Source organism: Desmodus rotundus, chromosome 11 (genome assembly GCF_022682495.2).
Source record: "Desmodus rotundus isolate HL8 chromosome 11, HLdesRot8A.1, whole genome shotgun sequence".
Classification (NCBI taxonomy): Eukaryota; Metazoa; Chordata; class Mammalia; order Chiroptera; family Phyllostomidae; genus Desmodus; species Desmodus rotundus.
The window spans coordinates 33,169,531-33,188,721 of NC_071397.1; the positions used below are offsets into that span (position 1 = coordinate 33,169,531).

The 19,191-nt window shown below is 36.1% G+C and overlaps 1 protein-coding gene across 3 annotated transcripts in view; it reads right to left on the reverse strand.

Moving 5' to 3' along the window:
• Positions 1 to 19,191, reverse strand: part of COL12A1 (collagen type XII alpha 1 chain) — a 110,450-nt gene that overhangs the window by 68,618 nt on the left and 22,641 nt on the right. For 2 of the 3 annotated variants that reach the window (XM_053913968.2, XM_053913969.2), the window contains exons 13-15: positions 17,445 to 17,717; positions 6,894 to 7,166; positions 324 to 590 (exon numbers count right to left, since the gene is read on the reverse strand). The exons of the other annotated variant lie outside the window; for it this stretch is intronic. In XM_053913968.2, the coding sequence (XP_053769943.1) occupies positions 324 to 590; positions 6,894 to 7,166; positions 17,445 to 17,717 (813 nt within the window). The remainder of the gene's footprint in view (positions 1 to 323; positions 591 to 6,893; positions 7,167 to 17,444; positions 17,718 to 19,191) is intronic. 3 annotated transcript variants of the gene reach the window in all.

Below are 19,191 nucleotides of genomic sequence, written 5' to 3' on the forward strand. Positions count from 1 at the left end.
TAACACTTCAAAACATATACTTATAAGTAAGTTAAGTCTGATAGCACCAGATATATACGCAATACAAATGCTGACTAACAAAGGGCTACCCAAGTGAAAGTGTATATAATTCTCACAATTCGGAAGATTAGATTAGCACTAGAACGTTAATATGTAGAATAATTTTACCAGGAGCTGGACTGGTAAAAATAACATGCTAATCCTGTCAAATTATTCTAATTAAATGTATTACAGAATTAATTTTAGATATGTACAAGTAAAGTAGATGTATAAAGTTTTCCTTAAAATGTGACATACTTTCCAAAAGAGTTATCGTTGTGTACCTGTCGTTCCTGATCCTTGCCTAAGCTTCCCTTCTCCTGTCTTGTAAATTGGGAGAACTGTGATATCATATGTCGTCTGGGGTTTAAGTCTCTTTAACACTGTCGAGGTGACTGTGGGTGGCACTTTGGCAACCATCTGTCTTCCTCCCCCACGGGGGCGATATACAACACGGTAGTTGACAACTTTCCCAGGTGCTGGTTTCCAGGTAACTCTCATTGTGTTTTCTGTTTCTTCATCCACTTTCAAGGTTTTTGAATCTTGGGATACTGTGAGATAAAAAAAAAAAAAATTACAATGTGTACCATGTTGAAAATATATATGTCCATCTGCCCATTTATGTGAAAATAAACTATCTGTGGTTTCTTAAATATGTACATGTTCTCTTGCTTGGCATTACACCTCATAAATTCATGATGGCGGATGAGCCTAATCTCAGTGAGATCACAGAGAGACGTTTTTTCTTCAATTGGCTAATAAATAAAAATGGATGTTCACATTGCATGAATTTCCTATTTGTATTCTAAAGGTCATAATAAAGAAAACACCCATTTCTGAATTGAGCACCAACCTGAAAACCAAAAGGTTACTAGTTCAATTCCCAGTCAGGGCACATGCCTGAGTTGTGGGCCAGGTCCCTGGTTAGGGCCTATGAGAGGCAATCAATTGATGTATCTCTCGCACATCAATGTTTTTCTCCCCCTCCCTTTATCTTTCTCCCTCCCTTCTCCTCTCTCTAAAAATAAATAAATAAAATCTTTTAAAAAAGGAAGGAAGGAAGGAAGGAAGGAAGGAAGGAAGGAAGGAAGGAAGGAAGGAAGGAAGGAAGGAAGGAAGGAGGAAGGAAGGAAGGAAGGAAGGAAGGAAGGAAGGAAGGAAGGAAGGAAGGAAGGAAGGAAGGAAACATCCATTTCTGGAGATGACTTTTTAAAACTTTTATTATATTTCCATCTGTAAAGAATTCCTGTAGCAATCATGCTGTGAGGAATAGTAAAAACCATGATGCAGAGTCAGAAATATTACTTGGGTCTTTTCAGAAAAGATACAACCCACAAACGACTAACCAGAATGACTAGAGTTAACACAATTCTTTGTAACTGCCACAAATATGTCAGACTAGGAGCACAAATAGGAAACTCTACCACATAAAAATATCTCAGTAGCTCTAAACATAAACTAGTAAATACTGAGTGCTTTAAGAAGCACTATATGTAAAAAGTGTTTAATATATAATTATTTATTATTGTTATCTTTTACTAATATTTTATAATTAATAATAATTACATCAGAAACAGGTCACCAAATACCCACAAATAGCCAACACACCCCTTTTCTTGTAGATAATTAGAGTTTATCAGCAGGATCACTTCATTCAGTTTAACAATCTTAGTAATTCAAAAGGCATAAGTATTTTCTATAGGAAGAATCTAAAGCTTAAAGAAACACTGCAAAGGATCTTTCTTAATTCTAAGAGAAACATTCATATTCAAATAGACAAAAATCACTTGAAACAACTAAAAATCTGAAAAAAAACTAACGTATACATATATACAGAAAAACATTTTTCAGACACTAGACATCAGGAAGCACAGGACAGTGATCCCTGAGAAATGAGACATGAATGAGAGTTTACTTTATGATTCTCTAGCATATTATTTAGAAAGAATTTTCAGCCCCAGTACAGGAAGAGGGAATCCAGGTAGAGCCTAGTGGTCTCCCTTCATTCAGGAGGTGGTTTTGCAAATTTGGGGAGTCCCAGGCCCTTAAAACTTGCAGAGCAGAGTACTATAGAGGAGATAATGCTAGAGAGAAAAAACTCCAAAAATCTGAAAAAGATCCTCCTTGAGTCTTCAACCCAGTACTAATCAGTGCTTACGTATGAGAAAGAGCCACCCAAAAAGAACAGAGGTAACAATTCCTATAGTTCCCACAGAGCCACGAATGCTCCCCTAACCAGAGCAGAAAAACTCAAAATTCTTGGAATATCATGTATAGTACTCAAGAGGTTCTTGCCTGATTACTAAAATTCACCCTAAACTAAAGGTTTATCTGGTCTATCTCTAACAAAAAATAAACTAAAATTTCTAAAAGATCAACCTATGTACAAGTAACTTAACTGCATCCAGAATAAAACTTAAGGATGTTTATAAGAATATAAAAATATCTAGCACCCAAAAAAGTAAAATTCACAATGTCTACCATCAAATAAAACTTACCAGGAATGCAAAGAAAAAATATGGCACATGTTATGGACTGAATGGTTGTGTCTCCCCAAAATTTACATGTTCAAGCCATAACCTCCAATGTGATGGTGCTTGGAGGTGGAACCTTTGGGTAATTAGGGATAAATGAGGTCATAACAGTAGGGCCCTAATCTGATGGGAATGGAATCCTTGCACGAGAAAGAGGAGACACTAGAGCTCGCACACTCATGCTCTCTCTCCCCCCCTCACCTCCAACCATGTGCACAGACTAAAAAAAGAGAAAAAGGAGTTATATATGAACATAGCAAGAAGATGGCCATCTCCAAGCCAGGAAGAGGGCTCTCACCAGAAATCAAATTCTGACAAAACTTTGATCTTGGAACTGTGAGAAAATAAATTTCTTTTGCTTAATCCAACAGTTGATGATATTTTGGAGCTAAAAAAAACCCATAATAAGAACAAAAACTAATTAATAGAAACAGAACTAGAAATGACATATATGACCAAATTATTCAAAAGGGATGTTAAAGCAGCTATTATAACTATATTTCATATATTAATGATAGAAAAAATATTAAGCATGTTAAATAAGGACACAGGACATATGAAAGAGACTCAAACAAAACTTCTGTAGCTGAAAAATACATAGGATGATATTAACAGCAGAATAAAAATCACAGAAACAAGATGAGTGAACTTAATAACATGATAATAGAAAGTATCCAAATGTAATGCAAGAAAATTTAAAAAAAAATTTAAGACAGAACAGCACAACAGTGAGCTGTATGATAACTTCAAACAGACTAACTCATGTATAATTGGAGTACCTAAAGAGAATAGGGGTGTAATAAATAAAATATTTGGAGATATGATGGACTAAATATTTTCAAATTTTATAAAACTATAAATCCACAGATCCAAGTAGCTCAATGAACCCTAGGCAAAAAAAATTATGAAGAAAATGATGTTAAGGCACATTATAAGCAAATCAATGGTAAAAAGAAAATCTTAAATACAGCCACATAAACAAAAGATATATTATGTATATAGGATAAATGAAATTCAAGAGATGATTATGGGTTTTGTTTCTGGGAGATGAAAAAGTATAAACTCAACTGAGAGTAAATTAGTTGCAATTTTTTTTGTTTTAGGGTTTAAAGAAACTAAGAGAATTCTCAGCTAAGCCTGTTACTTTCTGGAAGTATTAAAATTTATTCACATTAATCTTCAATTGTCTATTTCTATTTCCAGGTAAGTGAACTATTAAAAGAAAAAAATGTGTATTTTCAAACAAAAAAAATGTAAAGACCTTACACAGAGCTTTGGAAACAGTATGGAAAAGAATGGTATATAGAACAGTCTATTTGGGTTATTATTACAAATTTTCACAAATAAGTTGATGTGTGTCTAACACTTTTCTAGAAAGGGTTGTGCTAAAATACGTTTTCTGACCTCTTATTTCTAGCTTAAATTTTTATTTAGAACAAGACATTTTTACAAAAAATTCTCAAATTTTACGTAATTCAGAATTGAGGGAAATGAATTTTTAAATCTTGTAAGTATTGGTCTAAAAAGAAACCTATGTCCCCAAAAGAATGAGATCCCAAACTTTAAAATATTTTCTAAATTAAAAATGTGAATAACAGTCAAATGTTGTACTTCACACCTAGAAATGCTTTGAAGATCTCAATTATATTCCTGCCTATTAATTAATTCTTTAAAATAAAGGAATCAAAGTTAAATAAAGTACAATACACTTCATCTTAGCTTTAATAGAAAACTGGATTTTAGGGAGAAATTTAAAAAGCTTTGTTGGCATCCCCCAAAAGTTAACGCTTTACTTCATTGATAGGTATGCCACGTGATATGAAATGCTGCAACACCCTGTTAGTCCTTTTCATGGTTCAGTAACTCTCAGAGGGAGATTTCCCACGGCCGCTGCGCTCTGCTAAACCAGCTGCTATGAATGAGAGAGCCAACAGAAAGCCTCCCATCCACTAGCTTCTGGACACAGTTCGCCATTTTCATTCTATCAGCAGCTGCATACCATGTCTCTGAGTTGAAAGCAATCCTAAAATTACTGCCAAAATGTCCCCTTAGAAGACGGTAAGAAACTCCACAAGCACGATCTAGGGACTGCTCAGGTATCCACACTTACAGATTCGTCCACCACCTAAACACCACACCTGGCTCAGATTTGTCCTGAACTGCTTTACTTTCCACAAAGACAGCAAAGTAAAACAACAGCAAAATGCTAAGAGAACAAACAAAAATTCCTGGCTTCTCTCATATGTGCTTAGATGTGTGAGCATTTTGCATATACACTACAAAATGTGTGTTTCATTCCTGCTTAGTCTGGTCTTCAGTTCAAAAGAGATTGTTCTCTTCCCGCACCTTTAAATCAATTAGCCAAGAAAAACTGAAATTTTCCTAGATGCTCACCTTCTTAGAGATGAAAGGTTATTTAGGACTTCTGTTACCATATTTGCTTTTGGCTAAACTATGTCCCTTGTTGAATAAAAACTGAAAACTCAGTCTTTTGGGAAGAAGACACAATGGGACAGTTTTTTAAAAAATTTTCCTCCCTCTAAATACATATACTTGAATAATTTCTCATCCGCATGAATTGTATTTTTATTCCTACAAGTAAATTTAGCTTTATGTGTCATATCTGGCCTAGGTTTACAATATATCTACTCTTTATGACAAATGAATTTCTGCTAGAAATAGAAATGAATTTCTGCCAATTCTTAAACAATATCAGCCAATATATTCAAACACAAGATTTCATTTACTACTATGTAAACCAATCATGTGAATATCTGAGAAATATGCTTGTCTATTTAAATTTTCTAAAAGGGGTTTGATTTTTTAAATATCATTAACTTTGACACAAATTTAAGGTTAGACATAGCCAACTGAGTCTGCCAGTGATTTAAAAAAAAAAAGATGATTTCTTCAGACAACTCAAACCAAAAGATTTTAATTTAAGAATAACTTTAAAATCAAGATATAAGACTCAACTGAAATTGCTCTTAGCCAGAAAAAAAAACATCCAATTTATCTATTTCTTTCTAATAAAATGTAAGAATTCCCTATTCTTTCTTCTTCTTCTAAAATTTTTCCCAAAACAAAAGAAACAAACTTTTCTCCAATAAATTTTGAGAAATGCCCATGGCTAACAAATGACTTTTTAGGAAAGAGAATTGAGAAATGTGAACACATATTTCACCAGGCAGTTGATAATAAATTATGGTACATCATTCAAAAGTATTCACAAGAAAGAATACTAATGAGATTAGAGTAAATCAGAGCCACCAGAAAACCAAGTGGACTACTGATTTAACCTTACCAACTACAGTAGAAATGAAGTAAAGAATCTAGCATTATTCTGGGGTGTATAATAACCACAGTCTCAATAGCCACTATCACTTCCCAATTGTCTCTGGTGGCTGGGCACTTTGCTTGGTGCTTTGCACATCATTGTTTCATTCAATCCTCTGGACAACTCTTAAGAGACTACATTCTACAGATTAGAAAACTGAAGCTCAAAGAAGATTAAGTAACTTGCCCAAGGTCTTATAGCTATAAATGTGTCCAAATTCTTTTTGTCTCCATAGCTCCTGCTCTTTTTACTAGTTGAGTTTCATATCTAGCTGATCATTCCACCAGGAGAGAGAAAGGAGAGAGGATTGGGGGTGGGAAGAGAGAAATATGGGTAGTTAGAAGAAATTCAATGTTTCAAAGTTTTATATAAATTTTCAATACTAAATAAACCTGAATTTAAACCACATTCCTTTATTTTAATATTTATTGATCTTAGAGAGGAAGGGAGAGATAAAGAGAAACATTGATGTGAGAGAGAAAAATCTATTGGTTGCCTCCCATACGCGCCCCAGCGATGAAACCCACAACCTAGGTATGGGCCCTGACCAGCAATCGAATCCCCAACCTTTTGGTGTATGAGATGATGCACCAACCCACTGAGTCACACTGGCCAGGGATAAACCATGTTCTTTTTTTTTAAGATTTTATTTACTTTTAGAGAGAGGGGAGGGAGAAAGAGAGAGAGGGAAACACCAATGTGTGGTTGCCTCTCATGCACCCCCTACTGGGGACCTGACCCGCAACCCAAGCACGTGCTCCGACTGGGAATCAAACCTGTGACCCTTTGCTTCACAGTCCAGCACTCAATTCACTGAGCCATGCCAGCCAGGGCTAAACCATGTTCTTTAAAGGTCCTAACTGTTTAGTTCTCAATGATTATACAAAGAAAAAAATGCAAGCGGTTCAACTTCATGTTGCTTGAACTGGTAGCTATTAGGTAGCACCAACACACACACCCAAACATTTTGTGATGTTACCTACATTCAGTTGTGGCTTCTCCATTCAAAGGTTCTCCTTCTCCACTGCTGTAAACCGCAAATACTGAAAGTTTGTATTTGGTCTCTGGCTGCAGATTTTCTATCACAGTATGAATCGCATCTTCAGGAACCCTTTTCTCTCCAGCCTCAACATCGTCATAAAGTGATTTCCATGAGACCCTGTAACCGCGAACCATTCCTGGAGCAGATGTCCAATAAGCCCCAATGGATGTGTCAGTGATGTCCTTAGTAATCAAATCCCGAGCTGAACCACGTTCTAGAATAGAAATTCAAGGGGAATCATTTGTTAATGGCTACTAGATATGTAAATATTCCTTCATCCTGGTAGACATCCTAACTTGCTGGACTCAAACTCAGTTTGTCTAAAGTTGCTTTTCTCCTTTCTAAGCCAACTGTCTTGTTCTGTCAGTGGGACAGACTGATGGAATAAAACTTTAGAATTATATCTGATTCCTACCTACCACTTGGCCCCTATCTGCCCAGTCAGAAAATAAGGTCTTTCAGGACAAGAATGACAACCAAATATGGAGTATACGCATTACAGAAGGTTTTCCAAAGAAAAACTGCATCTAGATTCCAAAATCTTACCACATTTTAGTCCACTTTATGACTTTGCCCATTGTTTACAAAGATCTTTATTTCTTTACCATCATCTTTTCCTCTCTGATCCAATTTAAACAAGCTCAGTTTCAATGTATGATTTACAATAACTTCAACAACTTTATATCACTTACAAATCTTAATTCCAACAATCATTTTTTGGTGGAAACTATTTGTTCAGGCAGTTAAAAAAAAGTGAAAGTGCAAACTTTCAATACAGCTTACCCCTAATGAAACTAAAAACCACCAATTCTTCTGGAAAACCTCAAAGCATTAGTCATCAAAATAAAACACACCACTTGTTCTAGCTGATCGAAAATGTCTGCTACTAAATTTTGGTTCTTTCATTAAAAAAAATACAACCCAAATGGAAAAATATGGAAACCTCAACTTAATAGGAGGCACAGATGTCTTCCAATAAAACCCTCACTTTCCATAATTTAAATGTAAGTTAAATATACAGGTCACTTTATATTGGCTACCTTTACTAGGGTTTGTGCCACAGTATGACATAAATATAAAACTATCTGCTTCTACAGCATGCATTTTACCAATAATTGTATATTCCAGAAATGATATGTAATGTTGTTACAAGAATTTTGAAGGCTATTATTTTACTTCAACCAAACAATAAAAGTGAATATATCATAAATATACTTAAACAATTAAACTTCAACCCAAAAAGTAAAGATAACAATGAGTGAAAAAGAAATCTAGATGAACAAAAACCTATCATATATGGTACATTTTAGAGGGGAAAAATAAACAAAACAGAAGCTGGGCATCCTACCAGACCCCAAGTGCAACTGGAAAATTCTAACTCCATTATAAATAACTTTAACGGCTGACAAAACATTTCATCTCTGGAGAGAAATTAGTTACATATTTCACTTTAAACAAGAATACTTATTTTCAAGAACATGTTGACTTCTTTCCCCTCAGTACTTGAGGCTAATTTCATCTAAAAGTCTTCTTTACCTTTTTTTGCTATTTAAATGACCATACATCTTTATATTTTCTCTACTTACAGGGATATAAACAAACTTTTTCTTTAGTTTGGTTTAGTTTAGGTGGTTTTTGTTTGTTTGCTTGTTTTTTTCATCGTTGCTATCCCCACAACTGGGCTCTAACTTTACATGTGCAGCACATGTGTGAGATATACAGCCTTTTTTATATGCGTCTCTCCTCCTAAATTTCCTAAATTGTGTTAGGAACAGCTGTTGTAAAATAATTGTACTTATAACTGACTTTGAATTCAAATGAGCTAAAAACTGCATTAATAACATCCCCAAAACATATCTAACACAAAGTTAGTAGACTGTGGGAGTTCTCTTCCAAATTAACACTGGGGTAATTCACAATGATTTTAGCTTCTAGTCTTCCCAAAGACTGTGTTTCTCAGCCAGTTTTTCTCCCTACTTTCTACAGCCCTGCATTTGTGACATTCCCATGACAACAGACATCAACTCCACAAACACAGGCTAATGATTTCACTGTGAGAAAATAATAAAAAGAGAATTGTGTTTGAAGCAAAAACGCATTCACAAAGACATTTCTGAGCTACCAACAAAAGGAGCCTCGATCACTAACCATGTATTCCCATGGATTTTAATCAACCATTTTAACACTCTCAAGACCTGAAAGCTAGAAAAAAATACTAGCAAAATTGCAGTAAACACTTTTGCAAGGTTTAATCCATGTCCTGAAAAGAATCTGTAAAAGCACTTTTTAAACTATAAATAAGATATTAACTAGAAGATATTCCTGAGTTCTAATTAATGGCTAACAACACTAAGTCAAGTGAACACTAAGTTCTCAATTACAGAAAAGATCCTCAAAAAATTATGGTTTCTGCATGAGTCACATGAGGCATTATTTGCAGGCACTGGCATTGCAACATTCCATGTTAGTGACAGAAAAATACGGAATTCAAGGGAAGAGAGACGACTCAATCCAATGGCCAAGATTGAAAAAATAAACCATTTCAATGAGCTTCTCATATGGCAGAGAGTTTGATAAGAATACTGCTAAATATTAAGTTTATATTATTGTCAAACACATTGATAGACTTATTTTCTGAAAAAGACAGGAGGATGGGGTATTCCAGCTGCTGCCTGACACCCACGAATGTTGAGACTATGATATATCCATGACAGTAAAGTTTATCAGACCTATAACCCTTGAAGTTTTTTAAAATGGAATCTTGGCTTGGCAAAATACTAGATTACAAAAAAAAAAGGAAACAATTGGATTGTACCCTATGATTTAATTGGCAGGCTGCCAAGTGGCCACGCTGGTTTTGAAAATAGACATGCAACCAGCTGAGCAGTCCACCAGCGGGCTAGGTCACTCCTGGGGCTCTGGGGTCCAGACCTAGTCAGATACACAGAATCTCCCGGAGACTCAAAGACAAGGCCGTGCCCAAATCAATTAGACTGGAATATCTGGAGATATGCCTAAGCCCTGACGCTTCCTAAATCTCCTCTGATTCTAATTCCTCTATGACTCTTTACTCTTTTCGCATTTCTTCCTTTTTCCTTCTTTCTGCTACTCTTCTCTGAGGCCTAGAGAGACACTTATTTGGAAGGTGTGCTTGATCAGTGTGGCAAGGAACCCTCACATTTGCCTTCACTCTGCAATGAGGGTCCTTCAAAATAAGGACATGTGTGGTGAAAACACAGCTGGTCAAACTTGTTGGACACGGTGATGCCGTGAGGACTGCTTGATAGTTTATTGTCTGGGTCTGTGGCCATGCACAACAAACCACCCTTCCGGTAGTGAAATAGGCTACATGCTGACCCTCAGAGAATTAAGAAGTTGACTGAAGTTTCTCATCACATCCTTTCCATCCCAAACACACGTGGGATGCTCACTACTCTCTCCTCCCCTGCGTCGTGTCTCAAAAGGAAATGGCTCTCAATATAAAAGATGGGGCAAAAGAAGGTTTACAGTGTGAGTACATGAAACACAGTTTCTTCTGGTATCATTATTTGTCAATTATTGTATTATTTCCCATACAAACACCTGTAAACCTACTTTTGCCCCACCCTGTATGCTTCTTATTCAAAAGTTCATCACATTTTCCTATGAATGAGATTCAATCCAAGTGTTACCCAGCAAGGCATTTGGTTTGGTTTAATATATTGAATTATAGGTTTTGTCCCCAGTTTAGGGAACTTCAGACATGAAAACTATAGGAAGAAATTACTTGTCTTGGTTTCATGAGATTGGGTTTGGGAGGGAGACTCTTTTTACAGTACCTGGGATGCAAGAGGAAAGAGAGAGAAATTAAAAAAGGAAAAATGTCATAAGACAAGCCTGTAGCCTCTCTCCAGGAAAGATCACTGTCCCTCAGAAGGAACAGCAATGGTGGCAGTCCACAGCAACCAGCCCCAGCAGACTGTCTGCCACTGTGTCCCTGCTTTTCCCCAAACCTGGGTCAACTTCCGCTCCAGCATGGCTCCCTCCCTCCCTAGTGCCTCCTCTCCCTCTGCCCTAAGACTTACAAATGAGTGTTTTATGATGTTTTGACTTGTTCAAGCTTTCTACCAAAGTGATATTGTTTTCAATAATAATTTAATCTCATGATTCTGGACTATATGCCTGTGCTTTGTATATTACTTTTATCTCTAGTAACAGAATTTCTGGCAATCATTTCAAAGCAGTCATCTTCTACACTGATGGTATGCCTTCATCTTTATTCCTTTGATTTCTTCTCAATAGTTTTCCTTTCTACCCTATTCTCCTCAGCCTAGTACCAGTGTAGGAATAAGGAATAACCATTCTTTTAATCATAAATTTAAGCATACAAAATTCATCAGTTTTTGAAATTTTGATACTCAGTCAGCATTTCCACTTTGATTATAAAGCGTATTAACAGAAGTTCAAAAGGCATTCTTCTTGTGCCTGCTTGCACGCATCTCCGTGCTCTGCTGTGGGAAGTAATTTAGACAGGTGCATTTCTCATGATTTGAACATCCACAGGGGTTGATTTCTACTTTTTTCCACACACAAGGCCAAAGAACCAATGCCTGATTTAAGTAACTTTCCTATGTTTCCTTAGCCCTTTTCCATTTGCTTTCTGAAAAGCAAATCATCATCCAATTCAAATATAATTATAATACAAATTAGCCAATGATGATAACTGAAAAATTAATCACAATGAAATGAAACTGTATTTCATCTTATAGATTGTTCCAGCCAGCTTTCATTGAGTTTCACATACCACTTTCAAAAATAGAAGTTAAATTGAAAATGTAATGTAAACCCTCTTCTAAATCAATTTGTCTTTTCCGTTAAGGCTTAACTCAAAAGTCATCCAACTTTCCATAGCAGAATGCAGAAGACCTGCTTCTGAATAACGTTCACGTGGAAACACATCTGATTTACAAGCAATGAACTAGAGCCACTATTCAAAAGGACAAAGTTCACTATTGATAAGTGAACCTCACTACTTTAAGTAATACATAGTTCTTAAAAACCTCTTAACAATTAGATCACCCTTCAACTTCAAAGCTAGTGACATTTCTTCCACAATTTTTTCCTCTCCAATTTGACTTATATTTTTCTCTGATGAGCCATTAATTTGAAGAAAAGGAAATATGAATAACTGTTTGGTGAGTGTGCTAGTTCCCTGGAAACATCAGAATGGGCATACCCAGAATGTACGATTTTTTCCAGTTATGAGACAGCAGTAAGTCCAGGAAAACAGAGGCCTTGTTTAGACCGTCTTGGAGAGGCCCCATTACTACTCAACATCATGCAGAGGATTTCCTTGATGTGCTAAAAACTTCATTGTAACAAAATGTCAGCTGAGTTAGCATGGTGTAGTGTACAGGAAGCCATTCATGTCTGGGACATTGGCAGGTTGCTATAGCAACTGAAACAAAGGATATTCTCAGAAGTCATCTTTTCCATAGCCGGGAAAGAACACTAAAATATTCATTCGTGTGGTAAAACTCTGAATTAAAATGGGCATTATTCAGTTCAAGGTTTATAAGAACAGGTTTTCCTCTCTCTAAACACTAACGGTGACAAGTAAAAGTTCTACCAAACTTAAAGTGCACTCACATCTACAACAGTGTTTTAGTAAGCGTGTTAAATCTACTTTAACAACAACAGGAGTAGGAAAAAAACAATGTAAATCAAACCTAATGGTTTGTGCTCAGATTCCTCTGAAGTTTGGACATGAAATAGTAATAAATCCTGCCTTTGTGATTCTATTTCATATAGTACTAGAGCCAACCATGAACTTCCCCAATGCCAATGCTAATAAATCTCTCTTCCAAGGACAGGGAAATTTTCTGATTGTTGGCTGCATTTCAAGAAAGCACTAGGGAACAGATTTAAGTTAGTGATGGTTGTATACCACACTAAATATTTGTTAAATTCTTTCTGAATTGAATAGAGTGCCCTTCAGTCAATCTATAAAATTTTCAACCTACAGAATGATCTTGCCCACTGAACCATGCTTCTGGATGAAAGAAACATTCCTTCAAGGTAGCCTCTTACCACCTCCTCTCCCAAGAGAAAAACAGATTAGAAAAACAGCAGCCCTCAAAAGCAGTTGCCTGGCTTTGTTTCTGGGCTTTCCATCCCCTGCATTTACCATCATATCCTATTCCTGTATATGGTATGTGGATTTGGCTGAGTTAATACAATAAAACAAAATGGAATAACCAGGGACAAAACTCTTCTATTATTTTAATTTAGTCACAACTATGCTTTCACATATTTGTCAAGTTTACCACACATAATGCAATGGAATAAATATGTTAATAAAATCAGACTGGCAGCATTTAATGTAATCCTTCACAATGGTAAAGAGTTTGGTGTAAATGAAAAAATTTTTGACAATTTAGTTATGAATTAACTGTATTTTTAAAGAAAACTTGTAAATCATCTAGCTTGCCTCATCAGGAAATGAAAAAGAGTAATTTTTAAAATGTATTTTACTACTCGTGTATCTCCCTTACACAAGATAAGTTTTTATCTTATAGGTGTTGGAGCACACACTCACATGTGTGCACTGGCTGGTACATCTCCTACACCACTTCTGCAAAACTATAAAACTATGCCAGTTAACTACACACATAGCCTAGAAAACTCACGGACCAGCAGACTTTGTTTGCTATTAAAGTAAAATGTGTATTTTTTTTTCAGTTTGTTTACATATTAATCTTAGCAAAAATGCTATAATTTTTAGAATTGAGAATTTTGGTTGACTGTGAATATATATTTTTTTAATTAATTTATTTATTTTTATTCAGTTACGATTGTCTGCATTTTCTCCCCTTCCCTCTACCCTACCCTTGCCAGTCCCACCTCCCTCCCCCACCTCTACCCTCCCCCCTGATTTTGTCCTTGTGTCCTTTATAGTAGCTCCTATAGACCCCTCTCCCCACTATCCCCTCCCCACTCCCCTGTAGCTATTGTTATTTTTTAAGTAAGAAAAAAGCAGAAGAATATCAGAAGGTTAAAATTTACATGCAACAAGAAAATTAAAGAACCTAGGAATAAACTTAACCAAGGAGGTAAAAGACCTCTCTCAAAAAACTACAGAATCCTGAAGAAAGAAATTAAGGAAGACACAAATAAATGGAAAAATATACCTGTTCATGGATTGGAAGAATTAACATCATTAAAATGTCCATACTCCCCAAAGCAATCTATAGATTCAATGCAATCCCTATCAAATTACACAGGACATATTTCACAAATATACAAATATTTCAAAAATTTATATGGAACCATAAATGACCCTGAATAGCCTCAGCAATTTTGAGAACGAAGACCAAAGTAGGAGGGATCACAATACCTGATATCAAACTACATTACAAGGCCACTGTAATCAAAACAGTCTGGTCTTGGCATAAGAAGAGACACATAAATCAATGGAATAGAATGAAGAGCCCAGAAATAAACCCAAGTCTCTACAGTCAATTAACACTCAAGAAAGGTGGGAGGAGCATACAATGGAGTAAAACTAACCTCTTTAATAAATGGTGTTAGGAAATCTGGACAGGTACATGCAATAAAATGAAACTAGACCACAAACTTATACCATACACCAGAATAAACTCAATGGATAAAAGACTTAAATGTAAGTCGTGACACCATAAAAGTCCTAGAGGAAAACATAGGCAATAAAATGTCAGATATCCCACACAGCAATATCTTCACCAATATATCTCCTAGGGCTAGGGATATAAAGGAAAGAATAAACAAAAGGGACTTCAACAAATTAAAAAGTTTTTGCACAGCTAAAGAAAACATCACCAAAATAAAAAGGGAACCAACTATATGAGAAAACATATTTGCCAATGCTATGTTGGACAAGGGTTTGATCTCCAAAATATAGAAAGAACTCACACAACTCCACTCCAGGAAGACAAACAATCCAATTTAAAAATGGGCAAAGGACCTAAACAGACACTTCTCCAAGGAGGACATGCAGAGGGCTCATATGCATATGAAAGGATGCTCAGTATCACTAGCCATCAGAGAGATGCAAATTAAAACCACAATGAGACACCACCTCATACCAGTCAGAGTTGCTGTCATAAACAAATCCACAGACAAGTGCTGGCAAGGTTATGGAGAAAAGGGTTCTCTAGTGCACTGTTGATGGGAATGCAGACTGGTTCAGCCACTATGGACAACAGTATGGAATTTCCTCAAAAAACTAAAGATGAAACTGCTTTTGACTCAGCAATTCCACTGCTGGTATTATACGCTGAGAATACTGAAATACCTATTCAAAAGAACCTATACACCTCAGTGTTCACAGCAACACAATTTACAATAGCCGAGTGCTGGAAACAGCCTAAGTGCCCATCAGTAAATGAGTGGATCAAAAAACTGTGGTGCATTTACACAATGGAATACTATACAGCAGAAAGAAAGAAGGAAATCCTACCCTTTGTGGCAGCATGGATGGAACTGGAAAGTATCATGCTAAGTGAAATGAACCAGGAAGTGAAAAACAAATATCATATGATTTCACCTATAAGTGGAACCTAATCAACAAAAAAAACAGGTAAGCAAAATAGAGCCAGAGACATGGAAATAAAGAACAAACCAGAGGCGCAAGGGGAAGGAGACAACAGGGGAAAGAAGGGAAAGGGTCAAGTCAAGGACCATGTATAAAGGACCCATAGACAAAGACAATGGGAGGAAAGACTGAAAGTGGAAGGTGGGGGTGGGTAGGGCAGGGGAGAGTAATGGGAGGAAAATGGGGACCACTATAATTGAACGACAATAAAAAAATTAATAATGAAAAAAAGAAAACAGGAATAAAAATCCTATAGATTGTCATCTATGTTGAAAACTCTAGAAAGTACATGAAAAAGAGAATTTCAAAAAGTCAAAAGAAAAGGACAAACTTCTCATAAATTCTGGAGGTTGCTCCAGATATAAAGATCATATGCTCTTATGGTTTGAACTATGTCCATCTAATGAAGGCAATTTCTATTTCTAACTCTTATTATTTTCAAAACTTTAGTATACCAATCAATATCTCTGAAACATGAAAGTATTCAATATCAGGTCCAAAGTTAATGTTATTTCTTTTTTATAAAATTATATACATACAGTATTTTATAGTTCCCAGAGAGTTTCACCTACATTCTCCCATTTGATCTCCACAGGCCTTGTAGGAAGGGGTAATAATGATCATTCCCTCTTTAGAGATGGGTAAACTGAGGCTCAGAAGGGTTAAGGAATTATTTCAAAGTCACATGGCTCAGTAACCAAACCAGGACTCTTCTGGTCACCAGTATTTTATACACAAGTATTTAATATTTCATTTAAAACCTATTCCAAAAATAAATTTCATGGACTATTGAAATTAAACTCTTTATCACTATTACAGAGAGAATTTTGATTAGAATTTTTTTTATTTGTTTTTAATTCTTGACTAAGTCTTGAAGCTTTAACCAAAACTGCTTACTGTAGGCCTTGTCCCTGCTAATAAAAACATCTACGACCCTCCAAACTCCTGGATCCATCACATTTGATGGATATTTTGCCCAATATCATTGTGATTTCACATGACAAAAGATACTTCAGATTTATTTTACTCCTATCACCATTTTTAAATAAGTCATTTAAAAGGCAGTGATAACAAGAAGGAAAGTTATGCCTGATTTTCCATTTAGGCCCCCAACTATGGTGCTGACTCATCATGGTAACCATCCACTGATATTTCCTTCTAACACTGTATTCCATACTCACTGTGATTAAGTTAAATCTATACTTTTCTCTCTCCGCCATGACTGACTTTGTAGTTGTGGTGAGTTAATGCTAAGCTGCTATTACATTTCATGAGATCCTAAAAGGTATGATGAGGCCTGCCAACAATTTACTCTAGGGAATCAAGGAAAGAGCTCCAGTCTTGTTGATGGTTCTTACTAAGCATTGTATTAACTTTGAACTTCTAACAAGCAACTGAATTTTAGAGGACATTTGGAAAACAAAGAGAAACTCAGATTTTCAAATTGCTCAAACTATCACGAATGCTTTCCTGCATGGTGCCTGAAAAGGGTTCCTATCTGCTTCCAGGTGAGAGGCAGCTATGTGACCTTGGACCACCCAAACCCTCTCCTCCCATAGATGTTTCCCAAGTTGCCTTCCCCCTGAGTGTCACACGCCTGTTCTCCATTTAACCAACCCACAGCATTACAGACACATTCCTAGGGCCTTATGATGCTCAGCTCCCCAATGCACTTCTTCCTAACAAGTTCAATTTTTCAGTTGTTTATATTCTACATCTCTGAGTAGGAGGCAATTTTACTATTACTTATTATTCCATACAAATTTCTCTTAAGGAAAAGAACTGTACACTTCTAGATTTCATTCACTAAAGACATTTTAAGTTTCCTAAATGCAACCACAGACAAGCTGAGGGACTTTTATAAACTATGACAGTAATTACCTTCAAGTGTTGTCCCTTCTCCCAGAAGGGCATCTCCAGCCCCGGATGCATACAAAGCCGTCACAGACAAGGTGTACCTTGTCCCTTGGTTCAATCGTCTCAGCACCGTATTGGTTGTGTCTCCCCTCACAGTGACCTCTTGAGTTTCACCTCCTGCCACCGGGGTGTATGTGACGAGATACTGTTTCACTTTTCCTGGTGCTTCACTCCAAGATAACTTCATAGTTGATGTGGTAGGGTCAGAAACTCTTAAGTCTCTTGGGTTCCCTCTAACTTCATTAAAAAAAAAATCAAAACTCATTATTTAATACAATGACTTACAAAACCTTTGTTGCTTTACATGCATATATGTGTGAAATTAAATTTATATCCTGGGTGAGAATTTGGCAATTTTGACTGCTGACTAGCCGACAGAGTTCAAGCACTTCTAAACTAGGCTCTGCATGACAGAGGAAACAAAGCAAAAGATATCTAATTGCCCTTCTGTGTTTACACAGTTAAAATCTTTCATGTGTGGACTCCATCGTGCAAAAAACTACAAGGTTCTCTCTAAAAGTGGAACGAAGCACTATAAAATGTATGTATGCTGATTAGTATCACAATGTCTTTAACTCCTGTAATAAATCTTCAATAAAAAAGGGTTCATTGGCATAATGCTCTGAACATCTAAATGTAATGGCCAGGAAAACACACTAATGTGATAAAAATGATAAATGATAAAAAATAATGCTGTTTCCAAAATAATATATAAAAGAGGAAACAGCTTAAATGAGTTCTGGCCTTGGGTGAAACTCAGGGGCTTCCCATCCCTTTGCTACTATGTTTGGCATTTCATGGCGTAACTGGCAGAGTGGCTGTGCTGCCTCTGAAGGGCGTCAAGGCCTCCAGCTCTGTGACACTCTCCACAGGGCACACAATAGGCAGCCGCTTCTACTCCAGAAATCAGAATGATAAGGAGTCACTGGGTCTTTTTATGATGCCAGCACAAAGAACCCTAGATCCCCAATGAGAAAGAGAAAAAGGGAAGAAAGCAGGTGGAAAGACAAAAGTTTGCAAGAAAGGCCCACTAGCTACATTACGCTGGGAGGGAAATAGTGATGCAGGCTGAGCTAGGAAGGCTATCCCCTATGAACATCTGCACAAGCACGCCAAAGTCCCCCAACTCGAATACACTGTTTATCAGCAACACGAGTCTGAGTTATTATTTAGTTTTCTTAGCCTTGATTTCCTTGTAAAACTGGAAAAATAATAACAACAACTTCATAGACTCTATCAAGGGTTAAATGAGATAATATATGAAAACCTCTTTAAATGGAACCTGACACACATAGGTGCTCAATTACTGTTCATTATTGCTAATAATGTTGTTAATATTATTGTTATATTTTACAAACTTTAAAAATAGGGAATAAAAATTAAAATTATGAATGCCTTAATTTTTCAGTGAATAACATTAAATATTACTAATTGGCCACAAATATCAGAATCTACACCATTTAAGTTGGTATTCTGAAATCTTTCTGAAGAAGTATATACAACTCCGTTTCAATGGTGCATAGCAGTTTGATTTTTAATCCCTAGCCATTCTTAAATTTACATTAAAATATTTAATAATACTTTAATGGAATATTTAGACCATGCGATAGCATTCTAGTTCTATTGACACAAATAAATACTGTGAGTAAGTCAAAATTTTCAGTAACTCTAGTCTAAAAGCACTACAGTCTAAAATACTCAGATAATTGAG